General features: G+C 36.4%; 1 protein-coding gene across 2 annotated transcripts in view; it reads right to left on the reverse strand.

Annotated features, from left to right (window-relative positions):
* SPATA6 (spermatogenesis associated 6) overlaps positions 1-25,885 on the reverse strand; it is a 166,633-nt gene that overhangs the window by 54,194 nt on the left and 86,554 nt on the right. For both annotated transcript variants that reach the window (XM_069590989.1, XM_069590979.1), the window contains exons 7-9: positions 21,029-21,322; positions 15,885-15,972; positions 6,912-6,952 (exon numbers count right to left, since the gene is read on the reverse strand). In XM_069590989.1, coding sequence (XP_069447090.1) covers positions 6,912-6,952; positions 15,885-15,972; positions 21,029-21,322 — 423 coding nt within the window. The remainder of the gene's footprint in view (positions 1-6,911; positions 6,953-15,884; positions 15,973-21,028; positions 21,323-25,885) is intronic.

Genomic DNA, 25,885 nt, shown 5'->3' on the forward strand with positions numbered 1-25,885 from the left:
GACAAGCTAATTTGTAAGGCAGAATTAAAATTCATTGTTTGTATAAGATATGGTTTCCTTTACTAAAAAATTCAACAATATCTAAGAATGTTACACAAAAATCTACTTCAAAACCACAGATTAGCAAAACACATACAAATGTAGTTTTACATAAAAAACTGTTTGCAATGGGGACCAAAACTGTAAGGTTTCTGAGACTAAATCTAACAATGTGTAACACATTAATGGAAAAGTGTATATAACTTTAGTAAGACATGTGAGAACTGAGACGACCTGCATTCACAAGGCTTGGCTAACAGAACTAAAGTCTGAGGCTCACCTACCTCAATATGGCTTCACCATGAGTTTTAATGCTATAAACCAGTAAATAGCTTCATTATTTGCTTTAGGACCTTCCCATAAAACATTTGCCTGAACGACAGTCTGCTCAAGCATCATTCAGCTCCCTTCTCAAAATGATAGATTCTTAGTCTGAGCAAACAGTTCCCTTCTCAGCCCAAGAGATAAGTCAAGAAGAAAAATTTCTTCCCTATTAAATACCTGCTTACTTATCAAGACTTGCTTTAAGACTCTAATCTTCATGTCCAACGTTGTTGTTTAGTCACTAAGTTGCATCTAACTCTTTGCAACCGCATGAACTGTAGCCTGCTTGGCTCTTCTTTTCATGGGATTTCCCAGGCAAGAATATTGAAGTGACTTGTCATTTCCTTCTGCAGGGGATCTTCTCGAAACAGAGACCGAACCTACATCTCCTGTTTGGCAGGTGGATTCGTTACCACTGGGTCACCAGGGAACCTCTAATCTCTTATATGACAAACATTGCCAATGAGATTCCCTCCTTTAAAGTTCAGTTCAGTTCAGTTGCTCAGTCATGTCCAACTCTTTGTACCCCATGGACTGCAGACAGCCATTTTGCTTTTTTGCATTTCTTTTTCTTGGGGATGGTCTTGATCCCTGTCTCCTATACAATGTTATGAACCTCTGTTCTAAGTTCATCAGGCACTCTATCAGATCTAGTCCCTTAAATCTATTTCTCACTTCCACTGTATAGTCATAAGGGATTTGATTTAGGTCATACCTGAATGGTCTAGTGGTTTTCCCCACTTTCTTCAATTTAAGTGTTAATTTGGCAATAAGGAGAGTTCATGATCTGAGCCACAATCAGCTAAAGCTTTAAAGCCCTTCCTTAAAACTCTGGAGCCAAGACTCCCAAACACTTAACCTTTAAATATTTACCTATAAACATCCACCCTTAACTTTTCAGAGATATTACACTTAACCTTTTAGAGATACTACTAAGTCTGCAAAGGTGATGCTCTCCCTTACTGCATAATCAAAGCTCTGCTTTGCTTGATATCAACAGATTCTTCAGTTATTGTGGTGATCTTTTGGTGAGCTGGCAGTTGACAACCCTGAAATCCAACAAGATCCAAAGAGACCCTCCTAGTTGCCAAATCTAAGACATTCAACTCAGAAATAGTTTTTTCCTCTGGGACTCTTGGGCCTCCCTCCTTGGGGTGGGGGTGGGGGGGAATCTCTCTAACTATCAATACAGTGGTGTGTTAACTGAATCTTCTTGTTAGGTCTGGAGTCTGCTCTCCTTTTGTTAAAGCTCCCAAATACTGAGCTACTTTGTCTTGTAGGAATGGAGAACCCTTGTCATTATCTGTTCAAATCTGAAAACTTGTATCCTAGGTGGAAACCTGTCTTATTACATATGCTACTAATATGTCTCTCTGTCACTTTTTGCTCTGAGTCTGTAAGAGGAAGTCCAGAGCAAAATGACCAGGCATGAACTTCTAAAGCTATCCTGTAGCCAAATCTAAGAACTGACGGGTTCAGATGTCCTCATTCTACCAGAATCCTTAGTAAAAACTTTGCCCTGGGCCACCTGTCAGAATATCATGACAACTTTCCTCAGTTTCTTCTTTTATTTTCCTCCATGGGAGAAAATGCTTCTGGAAGAAACCACTACCAGACCTTCCATCTTCTTAGAAGTACAGATTTGTCAGGTCTCCAATTTAAGATACCAACCACTAGGTTGGCGCCCAAGACATAAGCAACATACAACATATGTTGTATTAGCAACATAATGACCAACACTGTCAGATTCTTATGCCTGTGTTTCAGTTTAGGCCAATGCCCCTTCCAGGTCAGATTCAATCTTTTGATCATCTTATGTATATTTATACTATGATTTTAAATTGCACACTTACTGTTCCAAATAGCATAATTTCACTAAGTATACTTTAGAATTACAGTGGCTACCTTGGAGGGTGTTTTATATGATCATTAACTGTTCATGTAAAAGATGCCTTAGAATGAAAAAGAACAAAATCCTACATATCCAATAGTCTGTACTTCTCAACTGGCCCAATAAAAATTCAAAAAAAAATTTCAGAGTCTACAAATTGCTTCCTTAAAAGATCTGTTGGCCAAGGCCAATTTTTAAGAATGTGAAAATGTAAAATTATGTCTTGTTAAGATACACTCACGTCCCACTGAAAGAAATGGCCTTTACCCCCACTATTTCTTATCTCCTGTCCTATCCTTCTCCATTACCTGAGAACCCTATCCTTCTTTCGTGTGCTTTCATTCCCATCGAAGTGCCAGAAACAAAAGCTCAATGACTTCTTAAAATTAAATTCCCTTCAGAATACATCAAGTGCCATATGGTTTATTTTTAAGCTCTGATCTTTTTCTGACCTGAATAGTCAAGACAGTCTCCAAAGTCTAATAAACAAGATAAACAAGAAATTGCAGCAGAATTTAGAATTCTGTATACTTTAATTTGGCTTTTCCACATTTCCTATCTCAATAAAAGGTATCAAGAAAACGCTGAGTTGTAAAAATCAGAAATACAAAAGTCATTCATAATACTGCACGGCTAAGACCCTTTCAATACTCTCTGATTTCAAACTTCTCTTGACTATTTTTGCTTAGTTCCTAGAATTAAAAAAAAGGGGGGGGCCTGGAGATATTTCTATTGAGGTTTTATTAATTTTTGAATTACCCTACATAGAAGTATATCTTTATGACACTGACCTTTTCTCTAGGAAATCATAGTGCATCTTTTCCATCCGTCAAGTCTACTTTTCTGTCAACATTAGCCCTAAATATCTGTCTAATATCTCCACTGCAATTGACCTCCATTACTATCATCTTAATCCAAGCCATCATTTCTCACATTGACTATTCAATAATCCACTAACTTGTCTACTGTCTCCATTCTTTTCCCAGTCCACACTACTATCAAGAGTAATATTTTCAAAGTACAAAGCCAACTGTATCATCTTATTGTTTAAAATAACTTCATTTGCTTCCCATTGTACCTAGGATAATAATCAAAATTCTTAACATGGCAAAAAAGATTTGATCCCTATCTACTACTCCAGCCTAAGCTTACACCGTGTGCTTACCCATGTCTGTCGCTCCTAGCAACACTGGTCTTTTAGCTGCCTACCCACTGAACCTTTATAAATGCTACTTCCCCCTTTTCCCTTGGACATGTGCTTCCCTCCTGTTTACACAGTAAAGTCCTATCCACCTTCAGAGATCCAGAGCAGTCACCAATCCTCAAAATCCTTTTTCCGTTCTCCTTCACCAGATCAAATCCTCCTAATATATAACTAGTTGAAGTCAGCATGCATATCCCTCATGATATTTGTCACAGTTCCAATATATATTGATTTTTGTGATTTTATTATCTCTTTCATTATCATAATATATCCATGAAGGCAGAGACAGTTACTAGTTTTGCTAATTTTTTGCTAATTTCTATTAATAACATAATAGCATTTTAGTCATATCATCTTTCTTAATAGTATGAGAGAAGCTGAGAGCAGAGAGAAACAAGGCATTCTAGATGTGACAGAACAAAGGACTAGCTTTCCATCACAATTCCTCTTTCCTTCCTTCAGAGCAGAATTACTGCCGAGAAGCAATCCCTGCATGTAGGTGTGGCCATCTGGTTAGTTCTCGGCAAACAGAGTGCAGGTAAAAATGTCATGTGTCAATTCAAGACCAAGGCTTTTAAGAAACCGACATGCCTCTTCAGGTTCTCCTTCGTTTTCCACTATGTGAAGAGGACAGCAATGCTCTAGAATAAGGTGAAGACACAAAATGGGGTCACTTCATGGACCTCTCTTCTCTTGCCTCTGCAGAATATATTTCTCAACAGAGCTTAGGCAAAGTCTTACTTTTCTAAAAATTTCTTGCAAGCACTCATAGTTTCATAACTCTTTTCCTTATAGATACCGTACAGTGTTCCACCAGCTATTATATGCCTATACGAAAACAATCCTTTATTTTTCCATAGAAAAAACAGCCCTGTTCAATGCTGAATATGTATTTCTATGGAAATCTACCTTTTCAATACAAAAAATAATCCTGTAAGCTGACTTACTACCCACAGCCTTACAAGGGTGGTATGAGTGATTAACTTCTACTCTAACTCTGAAAGTGAAGAATATAGAGTTGAGAGTGGGCAGATAGTTAAGGGATAGAAGTGAAGGTCTTTAAAATAATTCATTTAGAAGAGGGGATTCTGAAGATATACACCTACCTTTAAATAGACTAGTCAATACAGAACTGGATTATAGTTACCTTAGGATAACGATTAGTGTCTGATAAACTTTCCCACCTTTCTATACTTTTATATATTTGGTTTACTTGTTTTCTCTTTATAATCCACTCACACAACACACATATTTTAGGAATCCACACTATGTATCAGACAATATGCTAAGTACTAGCGATTATCAATAAGTAAGACCAATAAGATCCTTGCCATTTTGGAACTAACAGATTATTTTATTTTATTCTACTTTACAGTACTGTATTGGTTTTGCCATACATCAACTGAATCCGCCACGGGTGTACAAGGGTGCCCACTTTCACCACTACTATTCAACATGTTCTGGAAGTTTTGGCCACAGCAATCAGAGCAGAAAAAGAAATAAAAGGAATACACATTGGAAAAGAAGAAGTAAAACTCTCACTGTTTGCAGATGACATGATCCTCTACATAGAAAACCCTAAAGACTCCACCAGAAAATTACTAGAGCTAATCAATGAATACAGTAAAGTTGCAGGATATAAAATCAACACATAGAAATCCCTTGCATTCCTATACACTAATAAGGAGAAAGTAGAAATAGTTTGGCTTTTTTTAAAGGCAGACTATAAACAAAGATGCAAATAAAGAAGAAAATAAATACATAAAAATTGTGAAACATGACTTGAAGAAAATGTACAAAGACAGGCTTATCCCTTGGTGTTACACATAAGGTGGCTTCCCCAGGTCCCATGCAAGAACATTATGCTTCTTGATGTATGTGTGTGTGCACATGCGTGTGTGTTTACAGGCACGCTCACAAGCACATACATTACACAGATCGGTATACATGCATGTGTTTGAGTATATTCCACATAATAGAGTGGGTCTGCACCAGGTGAATTATGCCAGGCCCACACTCCTCTCGGGACAGCCTTAAAAAGGGCACAGCCCTATACGAACATCCCTATATGAGGGATGGTTCCATTTAAGTGATATGTTCATGTCTATACTCATAGATCTCAAATGCCAATGCTTGCATAGACAGCAAAAGAATGCATAAGAATCACCTGGAAACTTGTAATAAAAATTTCCAGCCTCCATTCTCAGCAATTTTCATTCAGTAGGCCTGGAATGGATTTTCATATAGTTCCACCTCTATAATTCTGACACTCTGGTAGATTTGGACCCTTAGTCACAACTCTGCCTGGGCTCTTCCGTATTTCATCACAATCAAAGCCTGGCAAAGAACTATGCTCTTCAGTGCCATAAAGCACAGAATAAATCGTCTTCAAGTAAATAAACAAAGGTATTATAAAGAAAGGTGTGATTTTTGTTTTGTTTTCCTAAATATAATACCTCCTCTTATTAAGAAGTTTTCACTTACAGGCAGAAAAGATAAATCCTGGGGAAATACTTCTCAAAATGCAGCACATGAACTACTAGTGATATAGCAGGTTTTTAATATGCTGTCCAAAATAAATTTAGATAATACACAAGATTATTTTACATGGTACATGGACATACACTAAACGAAAGTGAATCACAAAGAAAAAACTGTACTTTCTATTCAATTCTCTTTCAATCAGAAATCTTCAGTTAGCTATTGGTAATGTCTGCTACACCTGTATGTCATTGCTTATCTCATTTCAAGAAATAGAGAACATGTCTCAGAGTCTTGTTATCTAGCTAGAATTTAGTACCATTGTTTTGTTTTCACTGTATTTTTAAGGCTATTCTCCATTTAAAGCATATGATACCGATTTTCAACTATTTTAATTTTCATTTATACTTTTAAATGAAAAGAAGATGAACTTTCAGTTTTTGAATTTTTAAAATTAATTTCTATTGAAGTACATTTACAATATTGTTAGTTTCTGCTGTACAACAAAATGAATCAGTTATTATATATATATATGCACTTTTTTAAGATTCTGTGGATTTTTTAAAGATAGCATAAATTACATGCAGATATTGCAAAAATTATGAGGATGCTGCTGTATGAATGAATGAATAAATGAAATTTAGAATTCCTACTGTGAGGTATCACTAAAAGTAACAGCCAATTTTTCTGTCTCTAGCTCTCTCTCTCTTTCTCCCTCTCACACACACACATACACACAAAGACAAATAACTAATCCAAAAGAACAATCAAAAGTCACAAAATAGTTATAGGAAGACATTCAATGAAAAGTCTATTCCAGACAAAATAATGACATTCCATAATATGACAATTATTGTTTGTAGATTTCTTGACTAAATGAATATGATAATATCTGACCATACATATCAGAAATTTATGTATGCTCTAACCAGAAAGCCAGGATAACTATCACATGTAGTTTTTATTACATACCTTATAATCCTTGGGTCGACAGCAGCCAAGATGAGAATGGTCTAAAAAAGGACGTATAAAAGAAACTATAAATATTTCCACCAAAAATAAATTTGGTTTAATCTTTGCTTTTTCCTACAATCACTGTTTCTATGATTATAATTCACACAGCAGTTTTCAGAAATACCTTCAAAATCCTTCAACAACATTACAAAGATAAGTTCAAATCTATAAGTTCTTTAGCAAATAAATGATTCACAAATATTATTTTCATTACAGTAGGAGATATTTGATATAGACTATGTTAATTTTTATTTGATAAGCCAATCTGTGTGCATGAAAAGGACACTTTTTAGTTGACAAGCCAGTTTATGATGATATGTATTTTGAACATGTAGACTTGATAGATATTGCCAAATCACAAGCGTTCCTAATCTTGGAGTCCATGCCTGAATCAAGTGAGTGTAGTGGAAACAGGACCAGCTTTAGCAAGTGGGAGCTACTGTCCTGTAGTGTATAGATCTTGCTGACAAATAGATGTGCATTACCGTTTAGGCACCAGCACTTCTAATATGGTGATGGGCATATTCTCTGACTTTTCCAAGTCTCAGATCCTTCAACTGTCCCATGTACCTCTTTCATAATATTGTTTTAAAGATTACATTATATATTACATGTAAGGCAGTAAAATAAATGCTAACTATTATTACTAACAGCTTTCCTGGTGGCTCAGACAGTAAAGCATCTGCCTGCAATGCAGGAGACCTGGGTTCCATCCCTGGGTTGGGAAGATCCCCTGGAGAAGGAAACGGCAACCCACTCTAGTACTCTTGCCTGGAAAATCTCATGGATGGAGGAAGCTGGTAGGCTACAGTCCATGGGGTCACAAAGAGCTGGACATGATTGAGCGGATCACTTTCTTTCTATTATTACTAACACAACATCAACATCATTACTACTGAATTCTAACTCAAACAAGGCCAGGTTCAATTTACCATAGATGGTAATTTGGTCAAGTTACACAGTTAATTTCATGCCTCATTTTAAAAGTATAAAGACAATGCTTACCTTACCTCAAAAGAGAGTTATAGTTATGATTAAATTATACAATTCATAAAAGTACCTATTCTCAGTATTTACAACAGTGGATTATAAAATTATTTCAAATCTCTCTCTAAAACAAACCACTACATTATAAATGTACATTTGGTATTCTATTTATTACTTAAAGGAGTCAACTTTTTAGAATTACAATCTCTATTATATTGATAGATGAGAAAATCAGAACCATACTTTGAAACTCTACTTCTTTGCTAATACATTTCAATAAAAAACACTCTTAACAGTCTATATTTTACCTTCCCTAACCACTTTGTACAGAAAAACAGGCTATACAGATACAGACCCAGGATAACCTGTGCCGTGCTGTGCTTAGTTGCTCAGTTCTGTCTGACACTTTGTGACCCCATGGATTGTAGCCCACCAGGCTCATCTGTCCATGGAATTCTCCAGGCAAAAACCATTTATAAAGTTACCCTAATTCAGACAAACTTCTACAATTTTCTTTCATTTTTATAAATTAAGCTAATACTTTGACCTGAGGTTTCCTAATGTTCATACTTAATCACCCTTACTAACAATTAGGCACTAACTATATCCTAAATGTAGGAGACAAAGGAGATAAAAATCATGGCCCATGGTTGTACAGTGCTTATAATTTATTTAAGTTATTACCAAGTCAAATAACAGCAGCATAAAAGGACAAGCTACATCAGAATGGTACTGGCAATTAATGCTATCAAAAAGTCATATTAGAGCCCAGTCTCTCAAAATTGAAGACAATCAGGCAAAACTTCCTATAGGAGGAAAAAGTTGAACTGGGCCTTAATGAATGGGTCACACTAAAGAAAAGTATAAAGAAAACAAAAGAGCTAATTTAGATTGTGTGTGTGTATACGTGTGATCTTGAACAACTTACATCTCCTTAAATCTCAGATTTCTTCATCTGTAAAGCGAGGATAACTAATAGTACCTAAAATTTTTGAGGTTAGTGTGAGTAATGAATCAATGAAATATAAGTACTTAGAATAGTGGCTAGCAGAAAACACAATAAATATTAGCTAATATTTGATTCGCCTATAATCTCATGAAATCAGTGTTACAAACCAAATATTTGTGTCCTCCCAAAATGTGTATGTTGAAGCCCTACTCCTCAAAGTGATGGCATTTGAAAATGAGAGGTATTTGCTAAATTCTAAGCGAATTAAAAAAGGACAACTTTAAAATGCTCAAATGACCAGATGAACATCCAAATATTCTTAAGGTACAAGAGATACTAAGTTTCTTCATAAGGACTGCATAGATTAGAATTATATTTCATGGAAATTCAAGCCAGAGAAAATGTGGAAATTTTAGCTTAAAAAAAAAAAAAAGTACATCTAGTCCTCAGAGGTGCAGACTCGGTTGGGCCTGCATTTTGTGCCCTTCCCAGGTCCGAGGAGCTCAGGTGATAAGGTATTTGGCACGAGCGGTCGCTGCGACTTATCACCTCCCCCGTCCCCGCCTCTCAGTTTTCTGGGTGTACAACAGGCGCACCTTCTCAGGCGGATGTTGACTGTCCAGAACCGCAAGAACTCTTAGTAAAGAAGCCTGCTTGCAGTTTGGTAGTAATGTCTCTCGAAGGGGGCTGCGACTGCCCCCTTCCAGCTCTGGCTGCCTGTCACTGGATGGGGATGGTCTTCAGCCAACTAGCTCTGTACAGTCCTTTGTTCTGTGAGCGGGCCTGACGGTGTCTTAGGTTAGGGCTTTTCGTGTAGCTCTAGTCAGTCCTTTGTTCTGTGTACGGGCCTGGCGGTGTCTTAGGTTAGGGCTTTTCCCGTGGTAGCTATCCCACAGCCTGGTTTGCTAGCCCAAGTTAGTTCCCTCAGATTGCCCTCAGGCCCGGTCCTTACTAAGCAATGCAGCCCGCGCCTCCCTGTCCAGCCCCCGCTTGCTAGTGACGGGTGCAGGCGTCTGCGCTACTTCTCCGCTAGGGGAGTTACCGTTGGGCAGGTAAACTGTGGGTTTTAATTATTTATTTATTTTTCCTCCCAGTTAGGTTGCCCTCTGTGGTTCCAAGGCTCGCCACAGACTTGGCAGTGACAGTGTTTCCCGGTATTTGGAAACTTCTCTCTTTTAAGACTCCCTTCCCGGGACGGAGCTCACTCCCTACCTGTTTTGTCTCTTTTTTTGTCTTTTATATTTTTTCCTACCTCCTTTCCAAGACAATGGGCTGCTTTTCTGGGTGCCTGATGTCCTCTGCCAGCATTCAGAAGTCGTTTTGTGGAATTTACTCAGCATTTAAATGTTCTTTTGATGAATTTATAGAGGAGAAAGTGGTCTCCCTGTCTTATTCCTCTGCCATCTTAGGACCCTCCATACCTACACTGAAACCAAGCACCACCCAAGGGCCAACAAGTTCCAGAGCAAGACATACCATGCAAATTCTCCAGCAACATAGGAACACAGCCCTGAGCTTCAATATACAGGCTGCCTAAAATTACTCCAAACCTACTGACATCTCTTAACTCATTCCTGGACACTTCACTGCACTCCAGAGAGAAGAAATCAAGCTCCACCCACCAGAACACAAGCTTCCCTAACCAGGACACCTTAAAACTGCCAGAAAACAGAAAGGCCACCCCAAACTCAGAAATATAAACAAGATAAAGAGACAGAGGAATATCTAGCAGGTAAAGGAACAGGATAAATGTCCACCAAACCAAACAAAAGAGGAAGAGATAGGGAATCTACCTGAAAAAGAATTCCAACTAATGATAGTGAAAATGATCCAAAATCTTGAAATCAAAATGGAATCACAGATAAATAGCCTGGAGACAAGGACTGAGAAGATGCAAGAAAGGTTTAACAAGGGCCTAGAAGAAATAAAAAAGAGTCAATATATAATGAATAAGGCAATAAATGAGATCAAAAACACTATGGAGGCAACAAATAGCAGAATAGTGGAGGCAGAAGATAGGATTAGTAAAGTAGGAGATAGAATGGTAGAAATAAATGAAGCAGAGAAGAAAAAAGAAAAACTAATTAAAAGAAATGAAGACAATCTCAGAGACCTAGAGGACAATATGAAATGCTCCAACATTCGAATTATAGAAGTCCCAGAAGAAGAAGACAGAAAGACCATGAGAAAATACTTGAGGAGATAATAGTTGAAAACTTCCCTAAAATGGAAAAGGAAATAATCACCCCAATCCAAGAAACCCAGAGAGTCCCAAACAGGATAAACCCAAGGTGAAACACCCCAAGACACATATTAATCAAATTAACAAAGATCAAACACAAAGAACAAATACTTAAAGCAGCAAGGGAAAAACAACTAATAACACACAAGGGGATGCCTATAAGGATAACAGCTGATCTTTCAATAGAAACTCTTCATGCCAGGAGGGAATGGCAAGACATACTTGAAGTGATGAAAGAAAATAGCCTACATCCCAGATTACTGTACCCAGCAAGGATCATTCAAATATGAAGGAGAAATCAAAAGCTTTACAGACAAGCAAAAGCTGAGAGAATTCAGCACCACCAAACCAGCTCTCCAACAAATGCTAAAGGATATTCTCTAGACAGGAAACACAAAAAGGGTGTATAAACCCAAACCCAAAACAATAAAGTAAATGGCAACGAGATCATACTTATCAATAATTACCTTAAACATAAATGGGTTGAAAACCCTAACCAAAAGACAAAGATTGGCTGAATGGATACAAAAACAAGACCCCCTACATATGTTGTCTACAAGAGACTCACCTCAAAACAGAGGACACATACAGACTGAAAGGGAAGGGCTGGAAAAAGATATTCCATGCAAATAGAGACCAAAAGAAAGCAGGAGTAGCAATACTCATATCAGATAAAATAGACTTTAAAACAAAGGCTGTGAAAAGAGACAAAGAAGGACACCACATAATGATCAAAGGATCTCTCCAAGAGGAAGATATAACAATTATAAATATATATGTACCCAACATAGGAGCACCACAATATGTAAGACAAATGCTAACAAGTATGAAAGGGGAAATTAACAATAACACAATAATAGTGGGAGACTTTAATACCCCACTCACACCTATGGACAGATCAACTAAACAGAAAAGTAACAAGGAAACACAAACTTTAAATGATACAATAGAGCAGTTAGACCTAATTGATATCTATAGGACACTTCACTCCAAAACAATGAATTTCACCTTTTTCTCAAGCACACACGGAACCTTCTCCAGGACAGATCACATCCTGGGCCATAAATCTAGCCTCGGTAAATTCAAAAAGATTGAAATTATTCCAAGTATCTTTTCTGACCACAATGCAGTAAGATTAGATCTCAATTACAGGAGAAAAACTATTAAAAAATTCCAACATATGGAGGCTGAACAACACACTGCTGAATAACCAACAAGTCACAGAAGAAATAAAAAAAAAAGAAATCAAAATATGCATAGAAATGAATGAAAATGAAAACACAACAACCCCAAACCTGTGGGACACTGTAAAAGCAGTGCTAAGGGGAAAGTTCATAGCAATACAGGCATACCTCAAGAAACAAGAAAAAAGTCAAATAAATAACCTAACTCTACAACTAAAGCAACTAGAAAAGGAAGAAATGAAGAACCCCAGGGTTAATAGAAGGAAAGAAATCTTAAAAATTAGGGCAGAAATAAATGCAAAAGAAACAAAAGAGACCGTAGCAAAAATCAACAAAGCTAATAGCTGGTTCTTTGAAAGGATAAATAAAACTGACAAACTATTAGCCAGACTCAGCAAGAAACAAAGGGAGAAAAATCAAATCAATAAAATTATAAATGAAAATGGAGAGATCACAACAGACAACACAGAAATACAAAGGATCATAAGAGACTACTATCAACAATTATATGCCAAAAAAACGGACAACTTGGAAGAAATGGACAAATTCTTAGAAAAGTACAACTTTCCAAAACTGAATCGGAAGAAATAGAAAATCTTAACAGACCCATCACAAGCACGGAAATTGAAACTGCAATCAGAAATCTTCAGCAAACAAAAGCCCAGGTCCAGACTGCTTCACAGCTGAATTCTACCAAAAATTTAGAGAAGAGCTAACACCTATCCTCCTCAAACTCTTCCAGAAAATTGCAGAGGAAGGTAAACTTCCAAACTCATTCTATGAGGCCACCATCACCCTAATACCAAAACCTGACAAAGACACCACAAAAAAAGAAAACTACAGGCCAATATCACAGATGAACATAGATGCAAAAATCCTTAACAAAATTCTAGCAATCAGAATCCAACAACACATTAAAAAGATCATACACCATGACCAACTGGGCTTTATCCCAGAGATGCAAGGATTCTTCAATATCTGCAAATCAGTCAATGTAATACACATTAACAAATTGAGAAATAAAAGCCATATGATTATCTCAATAGATGCAGGGAAAGCCTTTGACAAAATTCAACATCTGTTTATGATTAAAAACTCTCCAGAAAGCAGGAATAGAAGGAACATACCTCAACATAATAAAAGCTATATATGACAAACCCACAGCAAACATTATCCTCAATGGTGAAAAATTGAAAGCACTTCTCCTAAAGTCAGGAACAAGACAAGGGTGCCCACTTTCACCACTACTATTCAACATAGTTTTGGAAGTTTTGGCCACAGCAATCAGAGCAGAAAAAGAAATTAAAAGGAATATAAATTGGAAAAGAAGAAGTAAAACTCACTGTTAGCACATGACATGATCCTCTACATAGAAAACCCTACAGACTTCACCAGAAAATTACTACAGCTTATTATATTGTTAGTTCCTTGTTTTGATAATTACACCACCGTAAGAGAAAAACTGTTAGTTTTCTCCGGCTGTCTTCTATCATAGACTAGGTGAATTAAACAATAAACATTTATTTCTCATACTTCTAGAAGCTGGAAGTCTGAGATGTGGGTGCCAACACAGCCAGGTTTCGGTGAAAGCTCTCATTCTGGCTTGAGGATGGCTGCCTTTTGGTTGTGTCCTTACATGAGAGAGAGAAAGGAACATCACTGATATGGGATCTCTGACATTAATCCTATCATGAAAACCCTACCCCATAAACTCATCTAAACCTAATTACCTCCCAAAGGTAATGACCCATCTCCAAATACCACCGCTGGGGGTTAGAACTTCAACATATGAATTTTGAGGGACACAATTCAGTCCATAGCAATGGTGGGAAAAATTTATATGCAGACACATATACAGAGATGGAGGCAAGGAGGAGAAAGAAAGAGAAAGATGGAGGGAGAAGGAAAAGCAAATATTTATATTTGTAGATTCTGAGTAAAAGGCATAGGGGAATTCTTTGTACTATTTCAACTTTCTATAAGTCTAAAATTATATCAAAATAAAAAGTTAAAAGAAAAAAGCACCTCATTATTGACCTAATTGTACCTCTATATAGGCAGCTGATGAAGTTACTAGAAACTATAACAGTTCTGCTGAGAAATATATAATAATTGTTAGGGGAAATCAGATATTTAAGTGCATTCCAAAAACATCTTCCCAATAAAAGTCTACATTGAAATCATTTTCAATTTTTCTGGTCCTTAAAGCGTATTTACTCAATGTCTATAAATTTAGTCCAAGAGGGGAAACAGTATAACATCTCTGCCTAATTTCACATAATCTATTATTCAGAGTACAAAAGGCTTATCGATTACCCTATTTATCTCCCAATTAATGCTAAAAAAGAAAAATAGGTGAGCACAAACTCTTCATGTTCTTAGATAAGAATGTTTCATATCCTAATTTTAAAAGAGAGATTATGTAACTAGAGTTAAGAATCAGAAAGAGACAAAGCTCACAATACATTGATTATATTTTTTTACTCTCACTTTTCTATGCCTTTTTCTTAGTGTGCAATAAGCTAACTTAAACGCTTCTGGTGAATTGACTAGCCAGCGTCTACAGATATTAACACTTAGATGTCCCTAACTGGGCTTCCCAGGTAGCTCAGAGGTAAAGAACCCTTCTGCCAATGCAGAAGACATGGAGATGCTGGTTCAATCCCTGGGTCGGGAAGACCCCTTGGGGAAGGAAATGACAACCCACTCCATTTTTGTGACTGCCTGAAGAATCTCATGGACAGTGTAGCCTGGTGAGTTACAGTCTGTAAGGTCACAGAATCAGACACAACTGAGAGCACGTGCACACACACACACACACACACACACACACACACACTTCCCCAACTATTTAATCTTCTTTATTAAAATCATCTTCATATTGAACTTAGAAATAACCTATATAACTATTAGGATCAGGCCTAAAAATGAAAAAAAATTATTATAAACTAAATCTAAAGAATGTTATCTTGCCTGAAATATAAACATGATTGTGACAGCTGATATTAAGTGTCCCGTGTGCTAGGGCATTTGCATAGTAATATTTATCATGTTATCTTCATTCTTCAATAAACTGATAATCAGAGTAGTTAATTTGTTCAAGAATGCTCCGTTTATAAATAAGTGGCTGAGCAAGCATTCAAATATACGTGTAAATGTATGTCCAAAAGTATCAGCTTGAATTCTTTTTACAACTGTATTTCCCAAAGCCTGTTCCACAAACAGTAATGCTTGTTAAAGTAGGAGAAAGGTTTCATGGCCAAATAAATTTAAAAATTGTTGAGCAAAACAAAATCAAAGTTTTTTGTTGTTGTTTTGCTTTACTAAAAGATATCACAGTCTTTAATATGCTAATATGTGTTTTGAATCACAAAGATGATGATTTATAGCAGCACTTAAATTTTATAATTTTTAGAGAGTCTCTACCTGGGTGTCCCATAGGTTTTAAAAAGTGTTATTGTAACATATTTTCCATTATAGCCAAGATTCTTTTTTTTTTAATTGATGCCAAGATAAACACTTGAATGTAGGAAAGATTACTAAAACAATAGATATAACTTGTATATTACCATTGTGCAGCCTGGACCATCCATCTCTTTCACAGTCTCTGCCAGGAGATCCAAATAAAGCATCGGCCCTGGGACTTGGGGGATCAACCTAGAATAAGGAAAACTTCAATGTAACAAAAAGCTTAATTTATTTTCAGTTCTAATGGTACCAGAAAATCAAGTAAGGTACATAGATCATATATCATCAGGTTAACATGATATTGCCTACACAGTTCAGGCACGTTCCAAAATCAGAGCTTAGTCAAGTATTTTGCTGTTTGTTTTTAAGTAAAATTTAAATCCCAGAAATTTTAAATTATATTCTGAATCCACTCGAAAATCAACAGATTTACGGTTGAAATGTCCATTATTCTATTGCTTAGTTTGCTTTCCACTACAAAGTTAAAAGGAGAAATCTTACTTTGCTACATTTCAAAAACAAGTTTAGCCATTTATTACTTATCTCCTTAGCACACAGATTTTGAATTTAGTGTCTTTACCTGGCTGCATTTAGGAGCCAGCATTCTGAGTATAGGAATAACATATTAACAGTCATCCATGTTTTCTAACAAAAAGAGTCAGACTGATTTAAATCTGAGCAGAGACAGCTTTATCTACCAAAATTAAAAGCTTTTTACAAAAAAGGGCAATATCAAGAGAGTGAAAAGGTAACCCACATAGTAGAGCAAAATATTTGCAAATTATTATCTGAAAAGGCATTAATATCCAGATATATAAACAAACCTCAAAAACTCAATAAAAAAAATTGAGCAAAGGACTTCAAAAAGACACTTCTCCAAAAAAAATATACAAATGACCAAAATGACCAATAAGCACATGAAAAACCATTCAGCATCACTAATCATTAGTAAAATGCAAGTCAAAAGTCTATTTTACCCCCATCATGAGATACCACTCTACACCCTCAGGATAGCTACAATAAAAATAACTGAAAATAACGGACATTAGTGAAAATGTGGATAAATTGGAAACATCACACATTGCTGGTGAAAACACAACAGAGCAAACTCTGGAAAACAGTTTGGCAATTCTTCAACAAGTGAAACACAGAATTACCATGTAGCAACCCACTCCAGTATTCTTGCCTAGAGAATCCCAGGGATGGGGGAGCCTGGTGGGCTGCCGTCTATGGGGTTGCACAGAGTCGGACACAACTGAAGTGACTTAGCAGCAGCAGCAGTCACTCAGTTCTGTCCGACTCATTGTGAACCCAGGTACTGTAGCCCACCAGGCTCCTCTGTCCATGGGATTTCCCAGGCAAGAATACTGGAGTGGGCTGCCATTCCCTTCTCCAGGAGATCTTCCTGACCCAGGGACTGAACTCAGGTCTCCCGCATTGCTGGCAGATTCTTTACTGTCTGAGCCACCAGGGAAGCCCATTCAGTTCAGTTCAGTTCAGTTCAGTCGCTCAGTCATGTCCGACTCTTTGCAACCCCATGAATCGCAGCACGCCAGGCCTCCCTGTTCATCACCAACTCCCGGAGTTCACTTAAACTCACGTCCATTGAGTCAGTGATGCCATCCAGCTATCTCATCCTCTGTCGTCCCGTTCTCCTCCTGCCCCCAATCCCTCCCAGCATCAGAGGCTTTTCCAATGAGTCAACTCTTCTCATGAGGTGGCCAAAGTACTGAAGTCTCAGCTTTAGCATCATTCCTTCCAAAGAAATCCCAGGGCTGATCTCCTTCAGAATGGACTGGTTGGATCTCCTTGCAGTCCAAGGGACTCTCAAGAGTCTTCTCCAACACCACAGTTCAAAAGCATCAATTCTTCGGCGCTCAGCCTTCTTCACAGTCCAACTCTCACATCCATACATGACTAATGGAAAAACCATAGCGTTGACTAGATGGAGCTTAGTCAGCAAAGTAATGTCTCTGCTTCTGTATATGCTTTCTAGGTTGGTCATAACTTTTCTTCCAAGGAGTAAGTGTCTTTTAATTTCATGGCTGCAATCACCATCTGCAGTGATTTTGGAGCCCCCCAAAATAAAGCCTGACACTGTTTCCACTGTTTCCCCATCTATTTCCCATGAAGTGATGGGACTGGACGCCATGATCTTTGTTTTCTGAATGTTGAGCTTTAAGCCAACCTTTTCACTCTCCTCTTTCACCTTCATCAAGAGGCTTTTCAGTTCCTCTTCATTTTCTGCCATAAGGGTGGTATCATCTGCATATCTGAGGTTATAGATATTTCTCCCGGCAATCTTGATTCCACTTTGTTTTTCTTCCCGTCTTGCGTTTCTCATGATGTACTCTGCATGGAAGTTAAATAAGCAGGGTGACAATATACAGCCTTGATGCACTCCTTTTCCTCTTTGGAACCAGTCTGTTGTTCCATGTCCAGTTCTAACTGTTGCTTCCTGACCTGCAATACAGTTTTCTCAAGGGGCAGGTCAGGGAAGCCCATATGGCCCCACAATCCCACTCCTAGGTATTAAAGCAGTTGGGAATTAAAACAGATATTCAAACAAAACTTGTACACGAATGTTCACAGAAGTACTATTCACATAACTAAAAGGTGAAAACTCAAATGTCCATCAGCAGATTAATGGATACACAAAATGTACACTGAATTATTCAGTCATAAAAAGAATCAAGTACTGATACATGCTGCAACACAAATAAAACTCGAAAGCACTGTATAAATGTACTAAATGAAAAAAGACAAAAAGGCAAAAAGTGTATGTTTCTATTTATATGAAATGGCAGAATAAAAATATTATATTATGAATATTTTACCATAATAGAAAAAATACTAGCTTCTATATAAATGAAAAAAAAAGTGAAGAATGTAGCTTAACTCTTATAGAATGGTTGTGCTAGTTTGTTTGGGAGCATACTCGTTTCTGGAAACTTCTTTATTCTTTAAGATTACTTTTTATACAGTACCTATAAAACTAGAATGTCTAAGAGTATTACATTTTGTATATTCATGTATCAAATTAAAATTTTGCTTGGTTACCAATTTTGTTAAGTGCTTTGAAAATCATGAATGGACTCTTGCCTGGAAAATCCCATGGGTGGAAGAGCCTGGTAGGCTGTAGTCCATGGGGTTGCTAAGAGTCGGACACGACTGAGCGACTTCACTTTCACTTCTCACTTTCATGCACTGGACAGGGAAATGGCAACCCACTCCAGTGTTCTTGCCTGGAGAATCCCAGGGATGGGGGAGCCTGGTGGGCTACCGTCTATGGGGTCGCACAGAGTTGGACATGACTGAAGCGACTTAGCAGCGGCAGCAGCATGGAGGTGGGAGGCATATGTTTATAAACACAGTTGGAAAAATCTAGTCCTTTACAGTCACTGTAAGTAATTTTGTAGCTATAAACTTAGAAGCATATATTTCTTCCCATTCATTGGAAAGTTGAAAGGGAAATTATTTAAATAAAAATGTCAAAATTTATCCCAAGAATTAATAAAATTATTCTATTTTAAGTGGTGACATGAAAATAATACTAAACATTTTAAGAGTAGTTATTTCCCTAAGCAATTTTTATGTGGCTAATGCTCAAAATATTCCTAGTTGTCTTTGTACATAGGTATTTTAATTAAAGTGCTAATACTCCTTCAGGTTAGAATTTAGCATGTCCTTTCTTTTCAATTTAATTTGCAATTGTGGGCAAACAAAATTAAAGGCATTCTGAAACTGCCATCAAACAAGCAAGTAAACATATCTGGATATTGTTCAAACAATAGAAAACAGTGACCAGAACCTATAAACAAGTGCTATAAATAACACAAGTGCAATTACAATGATCTCAATAAAATGTAACCATTTAAAAGTTACCATAACTATTAAAAATTTTCTTTTTTACAATAAAAATCTATTAATTTAGGCTAAAATAATAAAAGATTCATAGTCAAAATAAGAAAATGGAATGAAATACTGCTTAAAGTACATCTAAATTTTTTTTTAATGGTATCACCAATGTTAAAAAAGCTATTAGACCATCAAAGGAACATGTTTACTTGTTTGGATTTACATTCACATTTTAAAATTTGGGAAAATGCACTGGAAACATTAAAGTCAGAAAGTATTTTATAGCTACCTCAAAAAGTTGTTTTGCTTCTACAGGCACTTAAATCTTCACGTTTATTATTATATAAAGCAATTTTTTGTTACTGAAATGCCTTTAAGGTAAAATATTTCTATAAAAATTAAAGAAATTATGAAGATTCTGAGAAAGATTTTTATTAAGTATTATTTAGTTCAGTTCAGTTCAATCACTCAGTCGTGTCCGACTCTTTGCGACCCGATGAATCGCAGCACGTCAGGCCTCCCTGTCCACCACCACCAACTCCCGGAGTTCACTCAAACTCATGTGCATGAGTCGGTGATGCCATCCAGCCATCTCATCCTCGGTCGTCCCCTTCTCCTCCTGCCCCCAATCCCTCCCGGCATCAAGGTCTTTTCCAATGAGTCAACTCTTAGCATTAGGTGGTCAAAGTATTGGAATTTCAGCCTCAGCATCAGTCCTTCCAGTGAACACCCAGGACTGGTCTCCTTTAGGATGGACTATAGACCCTTAAAAACTAGCCAAAATCTTTTTGACTATCATATGGATACAAGCTTTAAATACAAAACACATCAAAACAGGCTTCTATACGGAAAGATTATAAACTCTATTACCCTTAAAGTTAAGTCTTCTCTTTCAAAGGCCTTTCCGTTACCATCAAATGATGATTTGCTTCAAAGTCCATTATATAAGGTTTACCCAAGGGACTTAATTACAAGGGAAACTTTTCCATTACAATTTTTTAAAGGGCTGGGGGTGGGTGTCCCCCTTTTCACAAAGAAAACTAGTTCCTTTTTTAAAATCTTACTCTGCCATTTTAGTACTAATGTCAATTATATATCAGTTCAATTTGTAAAGTTATTACACTGTCCACTTATAAGAGGAAAGGAAATGGCTACTTAGAGGACTTATGGGATTCAAAATGGAGCTTGATCTCTGTCAGGTTTAAAGGCTACAAAAGAATGTTCTTTTATTAAGTTAATTTTCCATTTTAGATTGCTAGGCTAACATACAGTTCAGGAAGAAAAATCATTCATATAAGCTATAAGTCGAAAGAAGTTTGAGAGTAATATTTTAGTGTAATTACAGATTAGATCAGTTTCAAATGGAAATGTTTCAAAGAGCACATACATGTCTAATCACAAATGGAGGTTTATCTGTTTCTTTTTTGAATTCATAAGGGCCGAGATTTAAATGGGCCAGCCGCCGCCTGGTGTCTTCCGATAGCTCACACATGCGTCTTTTTGTGTAAGGAGATGGAGAGTGTGATTTTGAAGAAATTGTAGGCTGTTCGTAGTTTTTTGCATTTATGCAATACTTATTTCTCTCAGGTGACTTGGATTTTTTCTTTTGTGACCTTGATGTTCTGTTTTGCAGTCTGCCGTGTGGTTTTTCAACTGGAGCCGTATGGTAAGCAAATTTATCCTAAAGATAAAAAATAAAAATTAGTTTGGCCAGGAGAATATACTTAATACATATTATGACCCCTGGGTAAACCATATATATATATAACCACAGGTAGAAAAAACTTTAAAAAGTAATTTAAAGTATATATAATCTATCAAAACCAACTAGATCAGTCTCTCTTATTTGTGTAGATGCTGGGGGAAGTCAAATCCACATCCTCCCAAATAACTCTGTCTAGTAATAAGTAAAATACACTATACCACACTTCTTCTTAAGTATAATAAGTACTTTACGAAAGTTAAAGCCCAATATTTAATCATTTGAAAAATCTAAGAATAAATTAAAAAGTTATTTTTCAATATACTAAAGATTAATGTAAATGTTAGTTTATCATTTGTAACTATGTGTTCAAATAATTGGCTATATAATTTAAGAGGGTAAGTTTAATAATCTTACAAATACACATCTAATTAGTTGACTATAAAATCTTAATGGAGAAAACTATATATGTTTCATTCATACTATTATAATTACATACACTTGTACAATATGAAAATCTGAAGTAAAGCTTTTACATATTTTCATTGAACATATTTGAATTACACAAAGTGATTAGAATTTTAATATGTCTTCCAAACTTTAAAATTCAATGGCAGATAACCATAACATCTTAATTCTGAACTTTCATAAAAGTAAAAATGTCCAAAAGACATATTACAAATTTTAATAACTAGTACTCTATCTTCTAATAATATTGGCTAATAGTGTAAAGTTTTAAAAACAAACATGATATTTCTAAAATTTTTGAGTTATTAGGATATTTTATTCAAATAAAAATTATTCTGCCTTACAAAAGCTGGATCACAAATAAACAACGTTAAGACCACTGCAAGCATTATCTAGATTTATAAGCTTTCCAATATTAGAGAAAACAGACGGTTAAGAATCCGTGAATGTCCTCCTAACTTTATTACTTTAAAAAACCACCTAATCTACCTCTCCCCTTTTCTACCTTCTCAGTCTCCCTCCCTACCTGCTAAGGGTATCTATTTCAGAGTAAATAAAATACAAACATAAAATAGAAGTCATGCATTTTTTAAAGCAGATAAACAGAAAATAGGAAAACAAGAAAACATTTCCTGATTAGGAAAAAAGTTAAGTCCACAAGTTTCATACAGACCAGCAGCATCAGATTATTTCATCATCTTTCTTTCTTCTCTAGCTCTTGTTAATGCTCCTGGACCTTCTCCCACCTTGTTCAATGACTTCAACAAGTAATTCAGAATTTTCATCCCAATTCATGCATCTTTATGACATCACACTGACTCAAAGCAGCAGCAATGTTAGCACATGAACCTTTGAGGTTTAATAACATGTTCAAGCAATGAATCTTTCCAAGACCTTGGACTTAGACTTTCTACTGCTAAGCTTTAACTATTTCTTTCTACTTCATCTTAGATTTCATCATTATTCAGATCCACTGCACCCTAAACTCTGAAAGTCTCTTGTTGACCAAACCTCCTTTTCCTCAACCTACTTCTTCTATTTTCACTGAATCTGTTACTTGCCCTTCTCTCCTCCTCAGCCCCTAGATCTCTTTCCCTTAGATCTTCATACATTTTTTAGTATCTCTTACTTTCAGATCCAGATGAATCCATCATTACCTATTTCAGCAATGCTGTAAAGTTCCTTCTTACCCACTTCTGTTTATACCAAATCGAAACTAACTCGAACTTTCTTCTTCATTACACTTTTTGAATGCTGAATATCATACAGAAAGGGAAGTATATCTGTGCTATATCTACCACAGATTCATGCTTTCTAACCTAATCAATCCTTAATGTTTCCTATTAATGTCCAACAAAACTTAAAACAGTGGCTGTTTTTATACTGTTTTATACAAAATGGCCCAGAAAAACTTTCCTGCCACATGTGAAGGAGCTGAAATTTGCCTGCTAAATGAGGACAGTCTATGGCCATCACCCCAGCTGACATAAAGCCAAATAGCAGGAATGTAAAGTCCCTCTCAGACCAAGAAGTCATCCAGGTGCCAAGGTGAAGCCACCCTAGACCACTCAGCCCTAGCCTAGCCAGCCCAAACCAAAAGAATTACACAGCCAAGCCACACAACAGTGAGAAACATCTTATTTTAAATTATTAGCTTAGTTACACAGGAAACCTGATACAGATTATCAGACATACTAATCAAGTTACTTTATTAATGTGTAATATTTACTTACTACTAATGATAAATTCTAATCTGTGGTAGGTAAAAAAAAAGTAAGTAGAAAATGATTTATTCCAGAAAATCCCAATAATATACCTTATTATTATCAGTGCATTCAATTGGTGACATCAATTGTGATTTACAAAACTTGAAAAAAAATGTTCCCAAAGGAATAAAGATCATTATAAATATTTATAAACCTAAATTATCATATGAAGTTTATTTTACTCACTCTTAAAAATTAAAATGGTTTGTCTTATTTTAAACTGTATTTAAAGCTGAAAATGCTGTTTTATAGCCATTAAAAATTTAATTGTAACTAATACTTACTTGGGAAAAAAGTGGATTTAGTATGTTCTCAAACAATATCACATAAAATTAAAATTCTGCCTGTTACCATCCACAATTTTAATGTAAAAATGTACACTCTTTTGCACCTGTCAGACAATATATTCTAATATCTCATCTATGTCTTCTACATCTCAATTATCTTAATTAAAACCATAACCTCAGTAACAGTCACAAAATTTATTAATTATATGTTACATGCCAGGTACATATATTCTCAAATCTTTAAATCAGTCTTATGAGGAACTTGAAACCAAATCTGTCTGATTTTCAAGAATATTTTCTTAAACACTAACATCAACAACCAGTTTCTTACATTTTCGTTCCAGAAAGAACAAATGACAAACACTGAAACAGCAAGTGAGCCAAAAGCTATAAAGAGGAAAATGCCAGTCCAATGAAACCACTGGTGGGATGACAGTTCTGCATTTAGTAAGGAGTCTTCCACCAAGCTGTGCATTTGGAATGCACGCACTCTTCTGTGTGTATGCTACACTCCTGACCAAAAAAGAGAACTTTCTACCCATCCAGCAGAAGCGAATACCCCAGCGTGGAAAGGAAACTTGTTATGATCAGGGACAGAATTTATGACAATTTATCACAAAGCATATTACCAAACAAGTCAGTAAGCCAGCTCTACATTTGGCAAGCAAGTCATCAGACCTCTAACAGCAGTACTTCGTCTTGCATTTAAAAGACAAATAATTAGGCTAAACTCTGAGACAGCAAATGTCTTGCTAAACAAAGTAAAAAAGATCCCCTTGATAATCTTATAACTATATTTTACCTTTCTTAGCTTGTTGTCACCCTGAGAAAATTTACTCTTAAACTGTTAATGTAGGAAATTAACATTCTACTTTCCCCACCATAGGTCCAGTCCTGCCCTGTTTGGGCCCACTAGGCTTTATATAGTCCTGGCTCATCGTCACAGGCTGCCCATTGTTACCTGGTCATAAGGAAGCCACATGCCTGGACATTGTTAGATCATCTGCAGGCAGGGTAGCAAGATGAGCCTGGTGACTCAGCAGAAAGTTGGACCAAAATGGAGTATTAGATCCAGATATCTGAGTTTGCTGAAGACAGTTTTTACAAACATAGAAGGTACTTAAACAGAAACAGCCAAGCTTCTTTTGATCTGATAGCATTAGAACAGCCACCAAACTAGAGCAACGGTCCCTTAAGGAATCAGAAACACTCAAGAAGCTATACCTACTAAATACCTATAACCCAGTCTGAGTACCTTGGTCCCATTTGTTAAAAAGGGAACTTTTTAGCAAATCCTTTGAACTTTAAGGACTTCCCTGGTGGCTCAGATGGCAAATTGTCTGTCTACAATGCGAGAGACCTGGGTTCGATCCCTGGGTTGGGAAGATTCCCTGGAGAGGGAAATGGCAACCCACTCCAGACTCTTCCCTTGAAAATCCCATGGACGGAGGAGCTTGGTGCAGGCTACTGTCCATGGGGTCGCAAAGAGTCGGGCATGACTGAGCGACTTCACTTTCACTTTCTTTGAACTTTAAGTTCTTTAAGATTTATAGAGGCCTCCAAACTGGTTCTCTGTGGGACTTCTTGATCCCAACATCTTTCTGGCAGTTTAATTTCTTTCCATTAAAAAAAAAAAAACAACATGAAGTAAATAAGTAAATGTACCATCTACCAACTGTAACAAGCTTTTCACATTCACACTTATTAACATGTAACCAAAATGCTAAATACCTATGATAACTGCCTTAAAGATCCAAATATAATTCCTTATGATTATACAGTGGAAGTGAGAAATAGATTTGTAAGGGACTAGATCTGATAGACAGAGTGCCTGATGAACGATGGACGGAGGTTCACGACATTGTACAGGAGATAGGGATCAAGACCATCCCCATGGAAAAGAAATGCAAAAAAGCAAAAGCAAAATGGCTATCTGAGGAGGCCTTACACATAGCTGTGAAAAGAAGAGAAGCGAAAAGCCAAGGAGAAAAGGAAATATATACCCATTTGAATGCAGAGTT

The sequence above is a fragment of the Ovis canadensis genome, chromosome 1, assembly GCF_042477335.2.
Source record: "Ovis canadensis isolate MfBH-ARS-UI-01 breed Bighorn chromosome 1, ARS-UI_OviCan_v2, whole genome shotgun sequence".
Classification (NCBI taxonomy): domain Eukaryota; kingdom Metazoa; phylum Chordata; class Mammalia; order Artiodactyla; family Bovidae; genus Ovis; species Ovis canadensis.